This window comes from Cibotium barometz, chromosome 2 (assembly GCF_041138505.1).
Source record: "Cibotium barometz isolate CiBa-2024 chromosome 2, ASM4113850v1, whole genome shotgun sequence".
Classification (NCBI taxonomy): Eukaryota; Viridiplantae; Streptophyta; class Polypodiopsida; order Cyatheales; family Cibotiaceae; genus Cibotium; species Cibotium barometz.
Window position 1 is genome coordinate 17040655 of NC_141047.1, and position 16607 is coordinate 17057261.

A 16607-nucleotide genomic window follows, 5' to 3' on the forward strand; every position below is an offset into this window, starting at 1 on the left:
AAACAAGAGTTTTTAATGGATAAAAAGCATTTAGTGTTTGTTTTTAAACAATTTTCATACGGCATGTGTAAATTTTGATAATTACACACAAAATATAATTTTGGTTTTAAATTGTTGACAAACATTTTTTAACAAGGAAGGACTCCTTTTTTAGTTTTAAATCATTGACAAACATTTTTTAACAAGAAAGGGCTCGATTGCATTCGTTTAGGCGAGATTTTTTAACAAGAAAGGGCTCAATTGCATCCGTTGAGGCGAGATTTTCTTTTGAGTGCCAAAATTGTAATAGTATTTTTTAATTCAAGAAAAGAAATCTATTAGAAAAAAAGACAAAATTGTTCTTTTAAACCACTTTTTTGGAAGTGGAAAAGCGTTAAAATATCATGTCTTTGGTTGAGATTAAAATGTTTGAAAAGTCAATGAAAAGATTTATTTATTTGTTTCTCTTAAAGAAAACTTGCAGGTCTCCTTAAAATGACTAAGTTTTCTCGCAATCATGTTAGGCTTATGATTTTCTTTTAGTAAAAAAAGTAGTGGTGGTTATTCAAGGCTATTTTTTTTAATAAAATTTTTATTTGTTTAATCAAGGCCAACTTTTGTATTATGATGTCACAAAAAGATATTGATAGATAACTTTCTTGAAAAAATTATTGTTCTTCACCTTCAAGCTAAGAATTGGGATTCAACACTAAGACCAAAGATGTATTATTGATAGATGACTCTCTTAGAGTCTTGTTCTTCGCCAAAATTCCTTTCAAGGCTAAGAATTGGGATTCAACACTACGACAAAATATGTGATAGAAAAAATGTGAGTAAATCATTATCAGAAAGAAAGCAGGGTTCAATGCCTTGAAATCGGTGGATCATGACAATGAAAGGTGGCTAAAATCATTACTTCAAACAAAAAAATTAGTACTTGACTTGGATGCTTTGGAAGAAACATTTGAAAATGTGGATGGAGAATTATAATAACAGGAATTGTAACCCACAAGGAAAACAATAGGAGCTAATCTTTGCCAATTGCTATTTTTTGAGATTTTTCTGTTAAAAAAAATACCAATATCTTATGCAAATTTTGGCCATTTTGAAGGGATATAGAAAATATTTTCCCAATTTTAGATATTTTAAGGCATTTTTAAAAACATTCATCCTATTTTTTTATAATTGTAGATTTATATAGAAAGAATAATTACCAACCCACCTACACTTTTATATATATATATATATATATTCATAGAGGCATCTTATTTTTTACCCTAGGAAAAGGGCTTCGTTCTAAGCAAAGGAATTGGGTTTTAGCTACTATTCTTAACTAAAAATGGATGATACCATAAAGAGCAAGTAATCGGTGCTGGTGGGGGTAGGCAGTGAAAGCTGACTAAAAAATGCGTGAAAGTTCTCTAAAAATTTTGAGCTTTCTTAAATTCAATTTTCAAAAGTAAGCCATGCGTCTCTTTCTGGCTCTCTCACTCACACACTCTTAAATAGAGAGCTTTCTTTCTCTCTCTCTCACACACACACACACTCTCTCTCACAGACACAGACACACACACACTCGGGGGGGGAGAGATGGGCGAAATTGCTCAACGTGAGGAGCGGCTGCTTTCTGAGCTTCCGGGAGTTGAAGACCCTGCATGGTTGAGAGTGCTGGAGCTGGGCTCCTTGTGCTGCTTACCCATGGCTCTGAAGACTGTAATCCGCCTCAATGTCATGGACATCCTCGCCAGCCAACCACACCACCTCCTCTCACCCGCCCAAATAGTATCCCACATCACCAACGTTTTCCACCATCCAACGGCTGCGGATTCTCTAGATCGAATCCTACGGGTATTAGCTTGCCACGGCGTCCTCACTTCCTCCCTAGAGGGGGAAGACTCGGAACACACACACAATCCTCACTATGTGAGAAAATATGGGCTCAATGAAGTTAGCAAATATTTGGTCAAAAATGAAGATGGTGCCTCTCTTGCCCCAATGATACTCCTCAATCTAGACAAGGTTTCTATGGACGCAAAGCATTACTTGGATGTAGCCGTCCTCGACGGTAGCATTCCCTTCATCAAAGCTCATGGCAAACATCCCTTCCCTTATGCCCAAGATAACCTCTCCTTCAACAATATCTTCAACTCCGCCATGGCCAACCATACCAAGCTCTTCATCCCGTTGTTCCTTGACACCTACTCCAGCTTTGATGATGTAACTACCCTCGTCGATGTGGGCGGCGGGCTCGGATCTTCCTTGAGCATGATCATCTCTAAGCACCCTCACATCAAAGGCATCAATTTCGACCAGCCGCATGTGGTTGCTGCTGCACCGCAGTATCCTGGTAATATCTCATAAGCCATCCACCACAATATATCATATGGGGTGACTCGATAAGTTTTAGAAGTCATTAGCTCATCTGTTCCACAATAAAGAATGGGTGTAAATGGATAACTAAGTTTTTTTCAAATGACTTTAAACACATCATGGTTGAACATGTAGCTCATGAATTTAGGTGTGATTGGTAAAGTATTTTGTCATTTAACTCCTTGCCACTTGGTGCTTGTGTATCTATACATACATACATATCAAGTCCAAGTGGGCTCCCGTGCGTGTGTTTGTGTGTGCGCGCGCGCACATACACACGCACACACACACACACACACACACAAACAAACAAACAAAGACATGAGTACATATTTTTATACATATGCATGCATGGTTGCATTGTATGTTATGAAAGGCAACCTAGGACCTTGAGGTGCTTAAACTTTGAAGAAAAACTATAAATTTAAAGAATTTATGTAAGCACACATGAATGCTTTTTTAAACCATTTTGAAACCAAAAAGGAAGACTTTAAGTTGGCTATGATGCAACGTGGCATATATTCAATAAATGTTTTACATTGTGCATGCACTCTTTTGATCACCATTGAGTTTAATCGATTTTTTCTAAATATGTTCTCCATAGTCACATGCAACTTCTTGCTTAAACTCTTATAGTCTATCATGTTGATGGCTTAATATGAAAGCTAGGTTTATACTTATTAAACATATGCCACTTGCAACCATCTAATGTGAGAATGCAAATCAATTTCCTTTACTACACAGGTGTTGAGAATGTAGGAGGAGATATGTTTGTGAGCATCCCCGAAGGCAATGCTATATTTATGAAGGTATTCTTTTCCTTAATCTTGATGATGCAACAATACGTATTGTGATCTGTGAAAGTGTGTTGAAATCTACAAGGTCATATCATGGCTCCATTGAAGTTCTTTCTCAAGTTTAACAAAAATCTTTCAGTGATTAAGTCTTTAAACCTTTGAAAACCTATGATTTGAATGAATTTCACAAATTTGACGGGCCTTATATAGTTACTCAAATTTATATATAGTACCCATTATCAAATGCATAATTAATAAATATATTAAATAAGGTATTTTTGCTCGCTCGCTCTCTCTCTCTCTCTCTCTCTCTATAAAATATTTATAATTAAATATGTCTCTAGTTCCATGTATTTAATTCCAATATTTTACATGTCTTTTAGGCATCAAAAGACATGTAGGATAGAGATGCAGTTTCTTTAAACTAAAGCCTTCTTTTTGGGATATGTAATCCAAATGCCGCAACTTAGGAGCTACATTGTACTAGCATTCCAAATTTTAGCCAAATTCAATGGCAAAATGAGGGACAAGCGTGTGTGAGATGCTTCTTAGCCATTGACACTATCAATTTTTAAGCTAACACCCTACAAGTTATAGTTCTCTTAAGCACAAAGTCTAAAGAGTAAGATAAATCTACTATAGCTATTCAATATTCAAGTTTGTTTTAAAAATAGCTTCTTTTATTCTAACGTGGTCTTTGGGTAAGTGATTTGAGTGTGCGCTTGGGTAGCAAAGTGTGTGAGTTCAAACTTGGCTTTGTACCTCTTGAAGAATCTGATGAAAGCCTCAATACTAAACAAATGCACATAATAATATCAAAAATATTGTTTGGGAGGATTACTCATGCAAAATAGTGCTTTCACACGAGTTTTTAAACGTTCCTTTTTTTTTAACTAATCATGTGCCCTTTTGGAAGGACCTTGACTTGTTTCACAATATCTTGAAAATTTTTAATCCATATAATGATTTAAATATGCCAAAAATTTACCTTGATGAACTTTCTTATAAAGAAATATAGGCAACAACTTGAGTTTGTGAATGGGGGGCACTAAACAAGCTCTTTCCCAAAAACTATAGTTCATTTTAAACACAAAGAACTCAAAAATGAGGGGGCAAGTGAGAAACATAAACATACAAGATTGATAACATGATCTAGAGAAAAACACTACTCTTACAAAAAGCTAGAGAACATGCAAGTGAAAAACATAAATATGTAATATTATCTTTGACACGCTCTAGGGCAAAACACAAGTCCTACAAAAAGACTAGAACATGTGTGTATGTATGTACCTACATATATCTATATTATGAATATATATATTATGCACTCTTACATATCACCATCATTATTATAATTGAGATACATCTCTACCTAGATGCTAGTGCACTGTTAAAATACGTGCACACACCACTTTTGTAACTTCATTGACGTGCACTTTAAAATAAGTACACACACCACTTTTGTGTCCCAATAGAATTATGATTTATGATTTATGATTTATAATATTCTTAAATGAAAGAGCTAAAAAAAGGAGGTCAATCAATCTAAAACAAGCTTCCTTATTGCCATGATTTGTGTTAAGGTTTTTATGAACTTGAGTTAGTTAGCAAAGGGCACTTAAAACACGTAGATTCAATTGCTTGCATTTATAGGGGATCGTTGAGTGCTTGACTAATATGAACATTTTTGCTAGCCTTGACACATTATGTAGTTTAACTAAGTTTTTAAAAATATTCAATCATTGCTTTTATAAGAAACAATTACTCCTTAACTCTATTGTGATATGTTTTGGCAAGGGCAGTGGATATTACACAATTGGAGTGACGAGCATTGTGTAAAAATATTGAAGAATTGTTACAAGGCTCTTCCAAAACAAGGTGGTAAAGTGATCGTGGTGGATGCTCTACTTCCATATGGAGTGGAGAGTGGGGCAAGGGCCCGTGTAGCCTACCAACTTGACATCGCAATGCTTGCTTGTTATCACGGTGCCCGAGAGCGCACCTATCAAGAGCTTCTTACCATTTCTAAACTTGCAGGTTTTGCACGCATGCAAGTTATCTCCAAGCTAAATGAGTGTATTATTGTGGAACTTTACAAATTTTAGGGAGGATCTCTCCTCTTATATGACACCCACAAAGTCCATCTATCTACATGCATAATGCATTAGCTTTCGTATTCTAACTTATAAATCCCGTCATGAGGTTCCAAACCTTTTGATCATTCTATAGTGTTGGAATGGATTTATTTTTGCAATTATATGGATATTGAATTAAAAATTTCCATCTCCACCATACATACATGTAGAATTACCTCCTTCTTAAGCTTCTTGAATGAAAACACCCTATAAATATAGAAGAAGACAAACTTACAAATTATGGATTTAGCTTGAAGATGTTCTTACTTTATCAAACATTATAGTTCAACCTTATTTGTGATAATCATAAAATAGCTACACTTTTTTAAAACATAAAGTTGGGCACATGTGCATATTGGTGTATGTTTGATTTCGATCACAACATTTTGAATCTAAATATCCATGCAATACATCACCACATTTTCTACAAGTCTTAATGCCTTTAAAAAAATCATTTCTATAAAAATGTAATTTTTTTTAGAAAAACTTATGCATGTTAGGTTTGGGTAATTAATGAATTTTTTAAATTCTTTTTGCATGCTTAAGAACACTTTACAATAGCCTACTTAATTCTCTTAATTCATCCTCTAACATATATTTTAAACTCTTATGTTAGGGCTAGGAATAGAGACTTTTCTATATTTTATTTGCTTTCTTCTTTGCATTAAAAAAAAAATCACACTTACAAAAACAATCCAAAAAATCTCAAGAACTAAAGAACATCTACATGTGTTGCACTCCTAGTCTCAGTACACTTGCAAGAACATCTACATGTGTTGCACTTCTAGTCTCAGTACACTTGCAAGAACATTTACGTGTGTAACACTCCTAGTCTCAGTACACTCCACTAGTAGAATAATGAATCCAAGATTGGTGCAAGTAGGCTTACCTTAGATCTATATATATGTCCAGACACGCGCGTGCGCGCACCCCTCGGGTGGTCAACTATGTAAGAATTACCTATAGCACGTGTGTTAAAGGGATATTTAAATAACGCCTTATTTGTAAATTTTGTATCTTAAATGTACCCCTTGAGGATGGAATTTTGTGATAAAACTGACCCTCTGGTATGGACTTTTTCTCTTTTTGAACTAGTAAACCCCTTATGTATGTACACTTTTTTGTAAGTCCACCAAAGAAAAAATCCCTTCTATTGAATGCATGTGCTATCTTACATAACTTTTAGTGGACCCCTCGAGACACACACACACACAAACACACAAAAGCATAGGTTGACATTCACACAATACATATACAAAGGGTTATGTTGAGAGAGAGAGAGAGAGAGAGAGAGAGAGAGAGAGAGAGAGAGAGAGAGTGAGTGAGATAGAGAGAGACAAAGAGAACTATTAGAGCCAACATAAAGTGGCTAGGCTTATGATTAATGGTGGGGTGACTGAGCCCATTCATTTGACAAGATCAGTCAGGGCAGGGATACCCACTTAGCCCTCTCTTGTTTGCAATTGCATCCAATCTTATCTCGACTCAATAAGCTAGTGGACGACGGTGAAGTTGTAGGGCTTACTCTTCCAAGCGGAGAGCAGATGGTTGTCCAGGCATTGGAAGATGATTCTTTCATGTTCCTTAAGGCTCAAAGAGATAATGTTCAGAAGGCTAAGGCTTTTTGGGATACTTTTAGTCTTGCTTCAAGGTTATACATTAATATGCATAGATCTTCTCTGATAAGCTCTGTAGTACCGAGAGTGATTTTCTTGGTTTGGGATGGAATGGGAAGGTCATACAAAGGGGATGCATCACATGCCACTTGGGTTATCTGATTAGAGTTTATATTGATTCACAAGCTTTGTTGGCATGGATTTCTGTGGATGACTCCGCCGGTCCTTGCTAGGGAACTTGAAGACAACCACCACAAACACTATGGTTGGGAGAGAAGGGAGCGTGGATGGGAAGTATACCCACCAAGGATGAGCCGACCTCACTAGCTAGACATGCAAGACCTAGGCTCTACACACTGTCTACCATGCTCTCCCACCACCACCTAGCACCGCAGTACCCCTACAGGTGTCTCACTAACACCACACACACCACTCACACCTCACTCACCTTGCTCACACAAAGAGATAGACAAAACACCAAACAGAGCACAACACTACCATCACAACAATACCAAAAAGGAGTGATACAAGCGAGACTCCGCTCCGATAGAAGGAATGTGCTAGAACTCCAGGTGATACCTGGGAGAGTGTCCTCCTCTGTGAGAGTATGTCCCAGACTATCTGTATGCTACCGACGAGAGAGTGCTCCCCTTAACTCCTCCTTGGGTGTCCTCCTCCTCGGATGGTGCTCAAGAGGATCTGTCCCTGCCTTGGGAAAGGGAGAGGGGTGTTGCCTCCATGAGTGCCATCAAAGTTGGCCATGCACGTATGAGATGTCGAAGGGGACCAGCGGCGGTCAGAGGGGTCGAAGCGCACTAGGCGGTCGGAGGGCACCAGCAATTGGAGTCATCGGAGGGCACCGACGGTCGGAACCATCATCGGAGGGCACTGGTGGGGGTCGGAGTGGTTGGAGCACACCGGTGGTCGGAGTGGTCGGAGCAATCAGAGGGCACTGATAGTCGGAGTGGTCGGATCAGTCGGAGGGCACCAGTGATCGGAGTGGTCGGAGCACACCGGCAGTGACGGCGGTCAGAGTCATCGGAGGAGGGCATCGACGGCTGTGACGGCGATCGGAGTGGTCAGAGGAACTGGCTTCCCATCCACAGGTCACCCACTACTACTCAATTCACCGTCTCGATGAATGCTAAGAAAACACAAGTGAGCCTCCGGGAAAAACATCCGGCAAAAGCAGGCTGCCAGGCATACTTCATACAATGATCCTTCCAAGTAAAGCTTCTCGAGAGATACAAAATAAATAAAAATGAATCAACTAGGCTCGTGGGCAACTTCATCCAATGAGCTATAGAAAAAAATGATTGAACAAGGAGCTCCTGGGCACTTCATCTAGCAAGCCATTTCTTAGAGCTCCTGAGCACTTTATCCAGCAAGCTATCACCAACTGTATTACCACTGTCATCCCCCGGGCAAAGCATCCACCAACAGAAGGTTACCTCAACACAAAAGCACAAAAACCAATCTAAACAATAATAATCACTGGCCACTTTGTCTTGGAAAAACTTCCGGCACGAAGTCCAGGCATACAAGATACAGAATGAAATCTGGCCATGGCCAGTACATAAAATATTCCACCTCATTAACAGAAAAATATTCACTTCTCCCAAGCATCAGTAGCGGGTGCCAAGGTAGCCTCCCAAAGAACTTTTGCTTCAGTGTCAAGAGTGCTCATAAACTGCCACAAATATGCCCATACCACAAGGGCTTGGCAGTCCAAGGGTTGTTGAGAAGAGCTGCACATGCACCTGTTGTGTTATGGTATTGCATTATGGTATTGCAGAGCGATGAATTAGGGGTGTGCCCTTCAAAGTTTCTCTGCAACCTAGTTGCACCCCATGCCAAGAGCTCTTTAACACATTTAGATGATCCTCTATGTACTGCAAAATGCTGTAGAATGGCTGGACTAGGCTACCAAGTGTAGAGGTGTAGCCCTCTATGTCCTGCAAAATGTTGTAGAATGGCTGGAATGGGCTACCAAGTGTAGAGGTGTAACTCCACATGTTTGTGCCACTATGGGCATCTGGACAACATCTAAAACTTGTTGGACATAATCAAAGTGGCCACTTTTTACTGCATAATGGAGGCACTCATAATGGAGGCATGTCCTCCCATTGGAGGCACTCATAATGGAGGCATGTCCTCCCATTGGGAGCATCAAACATAAGGATATAGCTCCCCACGCCACAAGCCACTCACTCAGATTGGCCATGTGACGCAGCATAATGCAAAGGTGAGAGGTCACGATTGCGAAAGAGGGTGCCGATGGGGAGTGATGGGAGAGGGTGGTAATGCATGGAGGGAAGTGAGGGCAGTGAGAGAGGGGGAGGGGGGTCAGGTGAGTTGACGAGACGGGTGAGGTGAGAGAGGGGGGGTGGGCACCGTTGGTGAGGGTTTTGGTCAGTGGGGTTGGGAAAAGTGGGGAAGGGGGGTGGTTGGTCGCGGTGAGGGGTGAAGTAAGAGGGGGAGAAACCTTTTGGTTTGTTTTTTTTTAATATAAGTATTATTATTATATTTGGTTTTCTTTGAGGTGGGGAATGGGGTGGTGGGGTGTGGCAAGAAGGTGTGCAGCGCCAACGAGCTCCATCAATGGTGCACAGCCGCCGGCCGCGAAAGAGAGGAGGACGGAGGGCATGATTTTGTTGTGCAGGGGAGGGGAGGGGGCGTTGGGGGGTTGGGAGGTCGGCACACGAGAGGGGGTGGGTGAGGTGGAGAAGGAGAAGGAGAAGGAGAAGGAGAAGGGGGAGTGGGGAACAGTGAGTGCCACAAAGGGCTGGGGGTTACACCCGAGAGAGAGGACGGGTGAGGGGGCCAGCACACCAACAGAGGAAGGGGGAGGTGAGGGAGTGAGGGTCCGAGGGGGGCGGTGAGTGATAAAGGGGGCTGGTTGGCTGTGTAGGGTGAGAGGGTGGGGTCAGGTGAGGTAATGGGGGGGGTTGGTGGTGAGAGAGCTGCGGGCGAAAAGGGAGAGGGTTGGGTGTGGTGAGAGAGGGGGGCTGGTGGTGAGGTGAGAGAGGGGCGCACAAGGGAAAACGAAGGGGGGGCTGCTGCGCACCCAAGAATAGGCGAGGGGGGCGACTGGTTGTGAGGTGAGAGAGGGGGGGTTGGTCGGCAAGAGGGGGGATGGGTGAAAGGGGGAGTGGGGCCGGGGAGCTGGGGGCGGCGGGTGAGGGGGTGAGGGTGAGGGTGATGCGAGGGGGGGTGAGGAGCGGGATGGTGGTCGGTGAGGGGGGTTGGGTCGAGAGAGAGGTGGGCTGGGGGTTGGTCGGCGAGAGGGGGAGAACGGGTGAAAGGAGGAGTGGACCCTCAGGATAAGGTCCTTTTTACCTATTTTCAATTAATTCCAATTACACATTGGAAAGTTCTTTTTGAATTTCTGTTTCAAGGAAAATCATTTTAAACACTAAAAGGATTTTTATATCCAAAAATATCTCAATTTTGAATTACCTCTCTCTAGACATTTTCTCTCTCTAGGCCAAAACAGGGTAAAATAGGATCTTTCTTTTATTTCAGAGAGGGGAATAATTATAAGATCAAAAGGGGAGGTTCTTACACCTGTACATCTCAAAAGCTGGAGGGAAGAATCTTACAGGTTTTGATAGACTTGAGGTGTTTGTGGGACCGGGAGGACAGGTGCTAATAGGTTGGGAGAGTGCTTGTTTGATATGGAATTTGCATAGGCAGGGGGTTGTATGTTAGGGTTGCTCCGGAGGAATGAGGGGTATTAGTGTATGCTACCGTGGCTACTTGAGCTCCTGCTGATATGAAGTGGCCTGGGGCGGTGGAGGGGTTTGTACAAAAGTAGCCATGGGGGAGGGAAGGGTATGTGGGGTAGCTAAGAAGGAGGGACTAGTGGGGGCAGGGTTAATATAAGATTGGGGGGCTGATTGAGGGTTCAAGAAAAGTGTTGGATTTGGTTGGTGGTTAGGAGCCTAGGAAGAAGTTGAAGCACTACTGGTTGGGGTCACCATGTAGTCTTCGGCAAAGGGATTAAGTGGGGAGGCACCTTGCTTAAGTTGTTGCATGAGGCGAAGTCCCTTGAGGTAGTAACACTCCTTGTCCTCATGGCCTGCCTTTGAGCAAAATGAGCAATATTTCTTGGAGAGACAATCATTTGGAAGATGGCCTTGCGAGTTACATACCAGGCACCATGGACTCGTCTTGGAATCTTTGACCTTGAACTGCTCAATCTTCTTCCAGAGCGCTGCCACCACAGCCGCGTCCTCTTGTTTTGTGACCTTTTGAAATCTTCAAGCTCCTTCTTAAGCTTGGCTAGCTTGTCCATGGAAGTGGATGTAGAAGCTACCGTCGGGGCTAGAGGAACGATTAGAGGAGCCGAAGACATGCCGGGGATAAGTGGGGACCAAGAGGTACTATGCTCTGTCATGAGGCGATCATTCTCCAGTTGTGTAGCTCTATCTTGGAAGTCTTGCAGGGTACCTTGGGGTGGAAACGTCTCTCTTATCTTCATTGTTGTTTGAGTAGGGAGTGCTCGAAGCACACACTATTGTAGCATGTAGTTTCCAAGATCTTGGGGTAGCCAAGCGACCAAAACTTTAGCTCTTGTGCAAGCTGGGCCACCTGATTCCCCCGCCTTCATGGAGAGTTGGTTGAGCTCTTGAGTGATGGTCGAAGTAGTTCCCTAGCCGAAAGGTAGCCAAGAACTATAGCGTGAGGGTGGCAATCCGGGAAGTGGTTGATGGGAAATTGACTGTACCACACCGATCGGCACTTTCTTCCAGCGTTGTCAGGAACAAGACCAAGCGTGCATCATCTCGGTTGAGACCTCTTGAGTCACACATAATGAGGAACTGTCTCACATGGTCTTCCGCATCTTCAGTGATGGTACCTTTGAAGGTTGGTAGCTTAACTTGCACGTGGTTAAGGACAGTAGCCAATGGCTCTGGCACTGGAACTTAGGGTTAGAAGAGGAAGATGCTGAGGGAAGAGTAAGGGAATGAGGAAGAACCCTACGACTAGTTTGACTAGTTCGAAGAGGAGAATGAAGGGGTGAATCATCTCTAGAAACTCTCGTCTTCGGGGGCATGCACAACACTCCTCTCACCCACGATCAAAAACCACCAAAAAATAAAAATAAAAATAAAAAAATTTGAGACTATCCTTGACCTCTAGGAGAGTCCCACCGTGATTGCCAAATTTTGTCTAAGCTATGGATGACTCCGCCTGTCCTTGCTAGTAGGGAACTCGAAGACAACCACCACAAACACTATGGTTGGGGGAGAAGGGAGCGTGGATCCTCTCAAGAAAGTATACCCGCCAAGGATGAGTCAACCTCACTGACTAGACATGCAAGACCTAGGCTCTACATTGTCTACCGTGCTCTCCCACCACCACCTCGCACCGCAGTACCCCTACAGGCCTCTTACTCACACCACACACACCACTCACACCTCACTCACCTCACTCACACAAAGAGATAGACAAAACACCAAACAGAGCACAACACTACCATCACAATACCAAAAAGGAGTGATATAAGGGAGACTTCGCTCCGATAAAAGGACTGTGCTAGAACTCTAAGTGATACCTGAGAGAGTGTCCTCCTCTGTGAGAGTATGTCCCAGACTGTCTGTATGCTGTCGAGAGAGTGCTCCCCTTAACTCCTCCTTGGGTGTCCTCCTCCTTGGATGGTGCTCAAGAGAATCTCGAAGAGGATCTCTCCCTGCCTTGGGAAAGACAGAGGGGTGTTGCCTCCATGAGTGCCATCGGAGTTGGCCATGCACGTATGAGATGTCGAAGGGGACCAGTGGTCAGAGGGGTCGAAGAGCACTGGGGCGGTTGGAGGGCATCGGTGGTGACAGCGATTGGAGTCATCGGAGGGCACTGGCGATCAGGAACCATCGGAGTTGGCCATGCACGTATGAGATGTCGAAGGGGATGAGTGGTCAGAGGGGTCGAAGAGCACTGGGGCGGTTGGAGGGCATCGGTGGTGATAGCGATTGGAGTCATCGGAGGGCACCGGCGATCGGGAACCATCAGAGGGCACAGGGAGTCGCAGTGGTCAAAGCAATCGTCAGAGGGCACCGACGGTCAGAGTGGTCGGAGCAGTCGAAGGGCACCGGCGGTCGGAGTGGTCGAAGCACACCGGCAGTGATGGCAGCCAGTGAATCGGAGGGCACCAGCGGGACAGTGGGTCAGAGTCATCGGAGGGCATCGAGACGGTGACGACGGTCGGAGCGGTCGGTGGAGTATGGAGGAACTGGCTTCCCGTCCACAATTTCTGCAAGGATAAATGATAAGTTTGCGTATTGGAAATCTCAGGGTTAGCCTATGCATGTTTGGCTCAAAGTGGCACAATCCATTATTATTGGCATGATATCTTTTTTCTTGCCTTTATTGCCATGGACGGGCAAAGCTTTGCATTTAATACAATAGCCAATTAGATTTATGTTATGGAAAAGAGCATGAAATAAGCCAGGGTAGACGTGGATTTCTAGGGAACATGTTACTACTCCAAAGACGAGTGGAGGCAACCCTATTATTAGATGTCAGATTACATATATGGCCTTTATTGCAAGATATGTGTGTATCTTAAGAGTCATGGGTGGTAATGGCTAAGGCCCTCATACAGGAGGTTGCGCTTGTGCATGGTAATACCAAGATTGATGGTACATGGTGGGATGTAGTGAATGGGTCCCAAAAGGTTCGAGTGGTGGCTTCACCTCTCCTTTCTCATTTGATGATCTTATGGAAGGAGGATTTGGCACACACTAAATGGAACCCTTCAGATGAGCAGTTGTGCAGTTGAATTCTATAGCAAGTGAGGTGTTGGCTACTTCACGACTTTGGGAGTGGCCTGACAAACTTGTTGAGCGGCCAAAATTCAATAGAATGTCTTGATTTTTAGGACTAGTGAGAATTATGGATGCTTTGTTGCCACGTAGAGGCCGCTTATTGTCTTTTCGAAAAATTCATCAATATCTTTGGGTTCCACAAGGATATGTACAGTTATGGGAGAAGGTGAGAGCATACCTTACACCATTTGGTGATATTCCTCAGCTGGAAGATCAGCAACCTTGGTTAGATTGGGTATTTAGAAAGCTTCATGGCATTTTCCAGCATACAACAAATTAAGTGTACCATATGATGGTGGAAGATAAGTGTTGGATCACTGAGAAGGCTAATAGGGTATGGAACATCAGGAAAAGTAGGGCTTGGTGGAAGGAAGTAATCTTACAGGGCTGGTGATCTAAGATTCCATATCAAGGGAAGGTGTTCCTATGGCACATGCTAGTTGGAGGCCTAACATTGGGGGACTAGTTGCGAAATCGGCAGATTGCTTTGAGTAATTGTGTGTTTTGTACTACATGTTTGGAAACATGCCCGCATCTTTTCATTTCATGTTCGATGTGGCAAAGAAGGTGTGGGATTTCCTTTCTCACTATGGATTCTGTTTTGACAGATAGGCTTGTAAAGGTTAAAGACTCGATTTTTGGCAAGATTTTGAATGGTCTGGATAACCCACAACATTCAATTTTCTTTCATTTTTTCAGGTGGATAGGTTTGTGGTATATCTGGTTAACTAGGAATGCCTTCATATTTGATGCAAAAGTGGGTATTATAGCTCACATAGGTCGTATAAAAGTGCTACTAATGTGGCAAGTATCTTCCTTGTGGCAGTCAACTCATTTGGTGGAGAATGACATGGCTATATATTGGATGAGGGTACTCGAAGCTACACATGTGATTTGGAGTAATTAGTGAGGGAAAGCTAGTACATCACATGGTGACCATGTGGCCATTTGTAAAGTAATTTTTGGTAACATATCTTCTATTACGAAGAGAGAGAGAGAGAGAGAGAGAGAGAGAGAGAGAGAGAGAGAGAGAGAGAGAGACAAACAGACAAATAGATAGACAGAGGAACTACTATATAACTACAAATAGATTTCCACTTTGGTTTCAAAATGGTATAAAAAACATTCATATGTGCTAACATAAATTCTTTATATTATGGTTTTTTTTTCAAATTTTAAGCACCTCAAGGTCCTAGGTTGCCTTTCATAATATAAAATGCAATAGCAGAAATATGAACAAATAGCACACTAAGCCAGAACGGCCGACCCCCCGTAGGAACTTTGAAACAGAGCATATGTATAAAAATATGTACTTATGTATAAAAGTATGTACTTATGTGTGTGTGTGTGTGTGTGTGCACGCGCGTGCATGCGCGTGCGCGTATGCATGTGCGCGCTTGTTGGACATGATATATATGTATACATATACAAGCACCAAGTGGCAAGGAGTTAAATAACAAAATATTTTGCCAATCACACCTAATCATGGTGAAATTTACGAGTTACATGTTCACCCATGATGTGTTTAAATGCATTCTTTGAAAAAAAACTGAGTTATCCATTTATACCCATTCACGACACTCTAGAAAAGCTTTAAGGTGGAACAGATGAACATATGATGGCTTATGAGATATTACCAAGATACTGCGGTGCAGCAGCAACCACATGCGGCTGGTCGAAATTGATGCCTTTGATGTGAGGGTGCTTAGAGATGATCATGCTCAAGCAAGATCCGAGCCCGCCACCCACATCGACGAGGGTAGTGACATCATCAAAGTTGGAGTAGGTGTCAAGGAACAACTGGATGAGGAACTTGGTATGGTTGGCCATGGCAGAGTTGAAGATATTGTTGAAGTGGAGGTCTTCTTGGGCATAAGGGAAGGCATCTTTGCCATGAGCTTTGGTGAAGGGAACGCTACCGTCGAGGACAGCTACATCCAAGTAATGCCATGCGTCCATAAAAACCTTGTCTAGATTGAGGAGTATCATTGGGGGAAGAGAGGCACCATCTTCATTTTTGACCAAATATTTGCTAACTTCATTGAGCCCATATTTTCTCACATAGTGAGGCTTCCTCTAGGGAGGAAGTGAGGACGCCGTGGCAAGCTAATACCCGTAGGATTCGATCTAGAGAATCGGCAGCCGTTGGATGGTGGAAAACGTTGGTGATGTGGGATACTATTTGGGCGGGTGAGAGGAGGTGGTGTGGTTGGCTGGCGAGGATGTCCATGACATTGAGGTGGATTACAGTTTTCAGAGCCATGGGTAAGCAGCACAAGGAGCCCAGCTCCAGCACTCTCAACCATGCAGGGTCTTCAGCTCCCGGAAGCTCAGAAAGCAGCCGCTCCTCACGTTGAGCAATTTCGCCCATCTCTCCCCCCCCCCCCCCCCCCCCCCCCCGAGTGTGTGTGTATGTGTGAGAGAGAGAAAGAGAGAGTGTGTGTGTGTGTGTGTGTATGTGTGAGAGAGAGAGGGGAAGAAAGCTCTCTATTTAAGAGTGTGTGAATGAGAGCGCCAGAAAGAGACGCCCATGCGTGGCAAAGGCAAAGTTGTCCTCTTACTTTTGAAAATTGAATTTAGGAAAGTTCAAAATTTTTAGAGAAATTCCAAGGAACTAATGCAAAGACCTTGACATGGCAAATGGATGTAAACCATGGCTTGCACACCCACACTATTGCAAGCTATACTATCAAATATTAGAGGTTATAATAAATGTATCCACCATTTTCAAATTAAGAATAGTAGCTAAGACCAAATTCATTTGCTTGAATGGAGCCGCATTAACTAAGATGCAATTTGTTTGCTTGAGCAAACAATTTGTTTGCTTGAACAACGGAGCCGCATTAGCTAAGATGAGCAAAGATTCTCATTACAATTCTCCCT

General features: G+C 42.9%; 1 protein-coding gene and 1 pseudogene across 1 annotated transcript; one reads left to right on the plus strand and one right to left on the minus strand.

The window, feature by feature from the left end:
- Positions 1 to 1539: 1539 nt before the first annotated feature.
- LOC147640730 (flavone 3'-O-methyltransferase OMT1-like) lies at positions 1540 to 5502 on the plus strand. The gene is made up of 3 exons (XM_086808934.1): positions 1540 to 2326; positions 3094 to 3158; positions 4949 to 5502. The coding sequence occupies exons 1-3, from the start codon at positions 1570 to 1572 to the stop codon at positions 5249 to 5251; spliced, it is 1125 nt and encodes a 374-aa protein (XP_086665060.1). The 5' UTR covers positions 1540 to 1569; the 3' UTR covers positions 5252 to 5502.
- Positions 5503 to 15347: 9845 nt separating this feature from the next.
- LOC147640731 (caffeic acid 3-O-methyltransferase 1 pseudogene) lies at positions 15348 to 16095 on the minus strand (annotated as a pseudogene).
- Between the last annotated feature and the right edge of the window lie 512 nt (positions 16096 to 16607).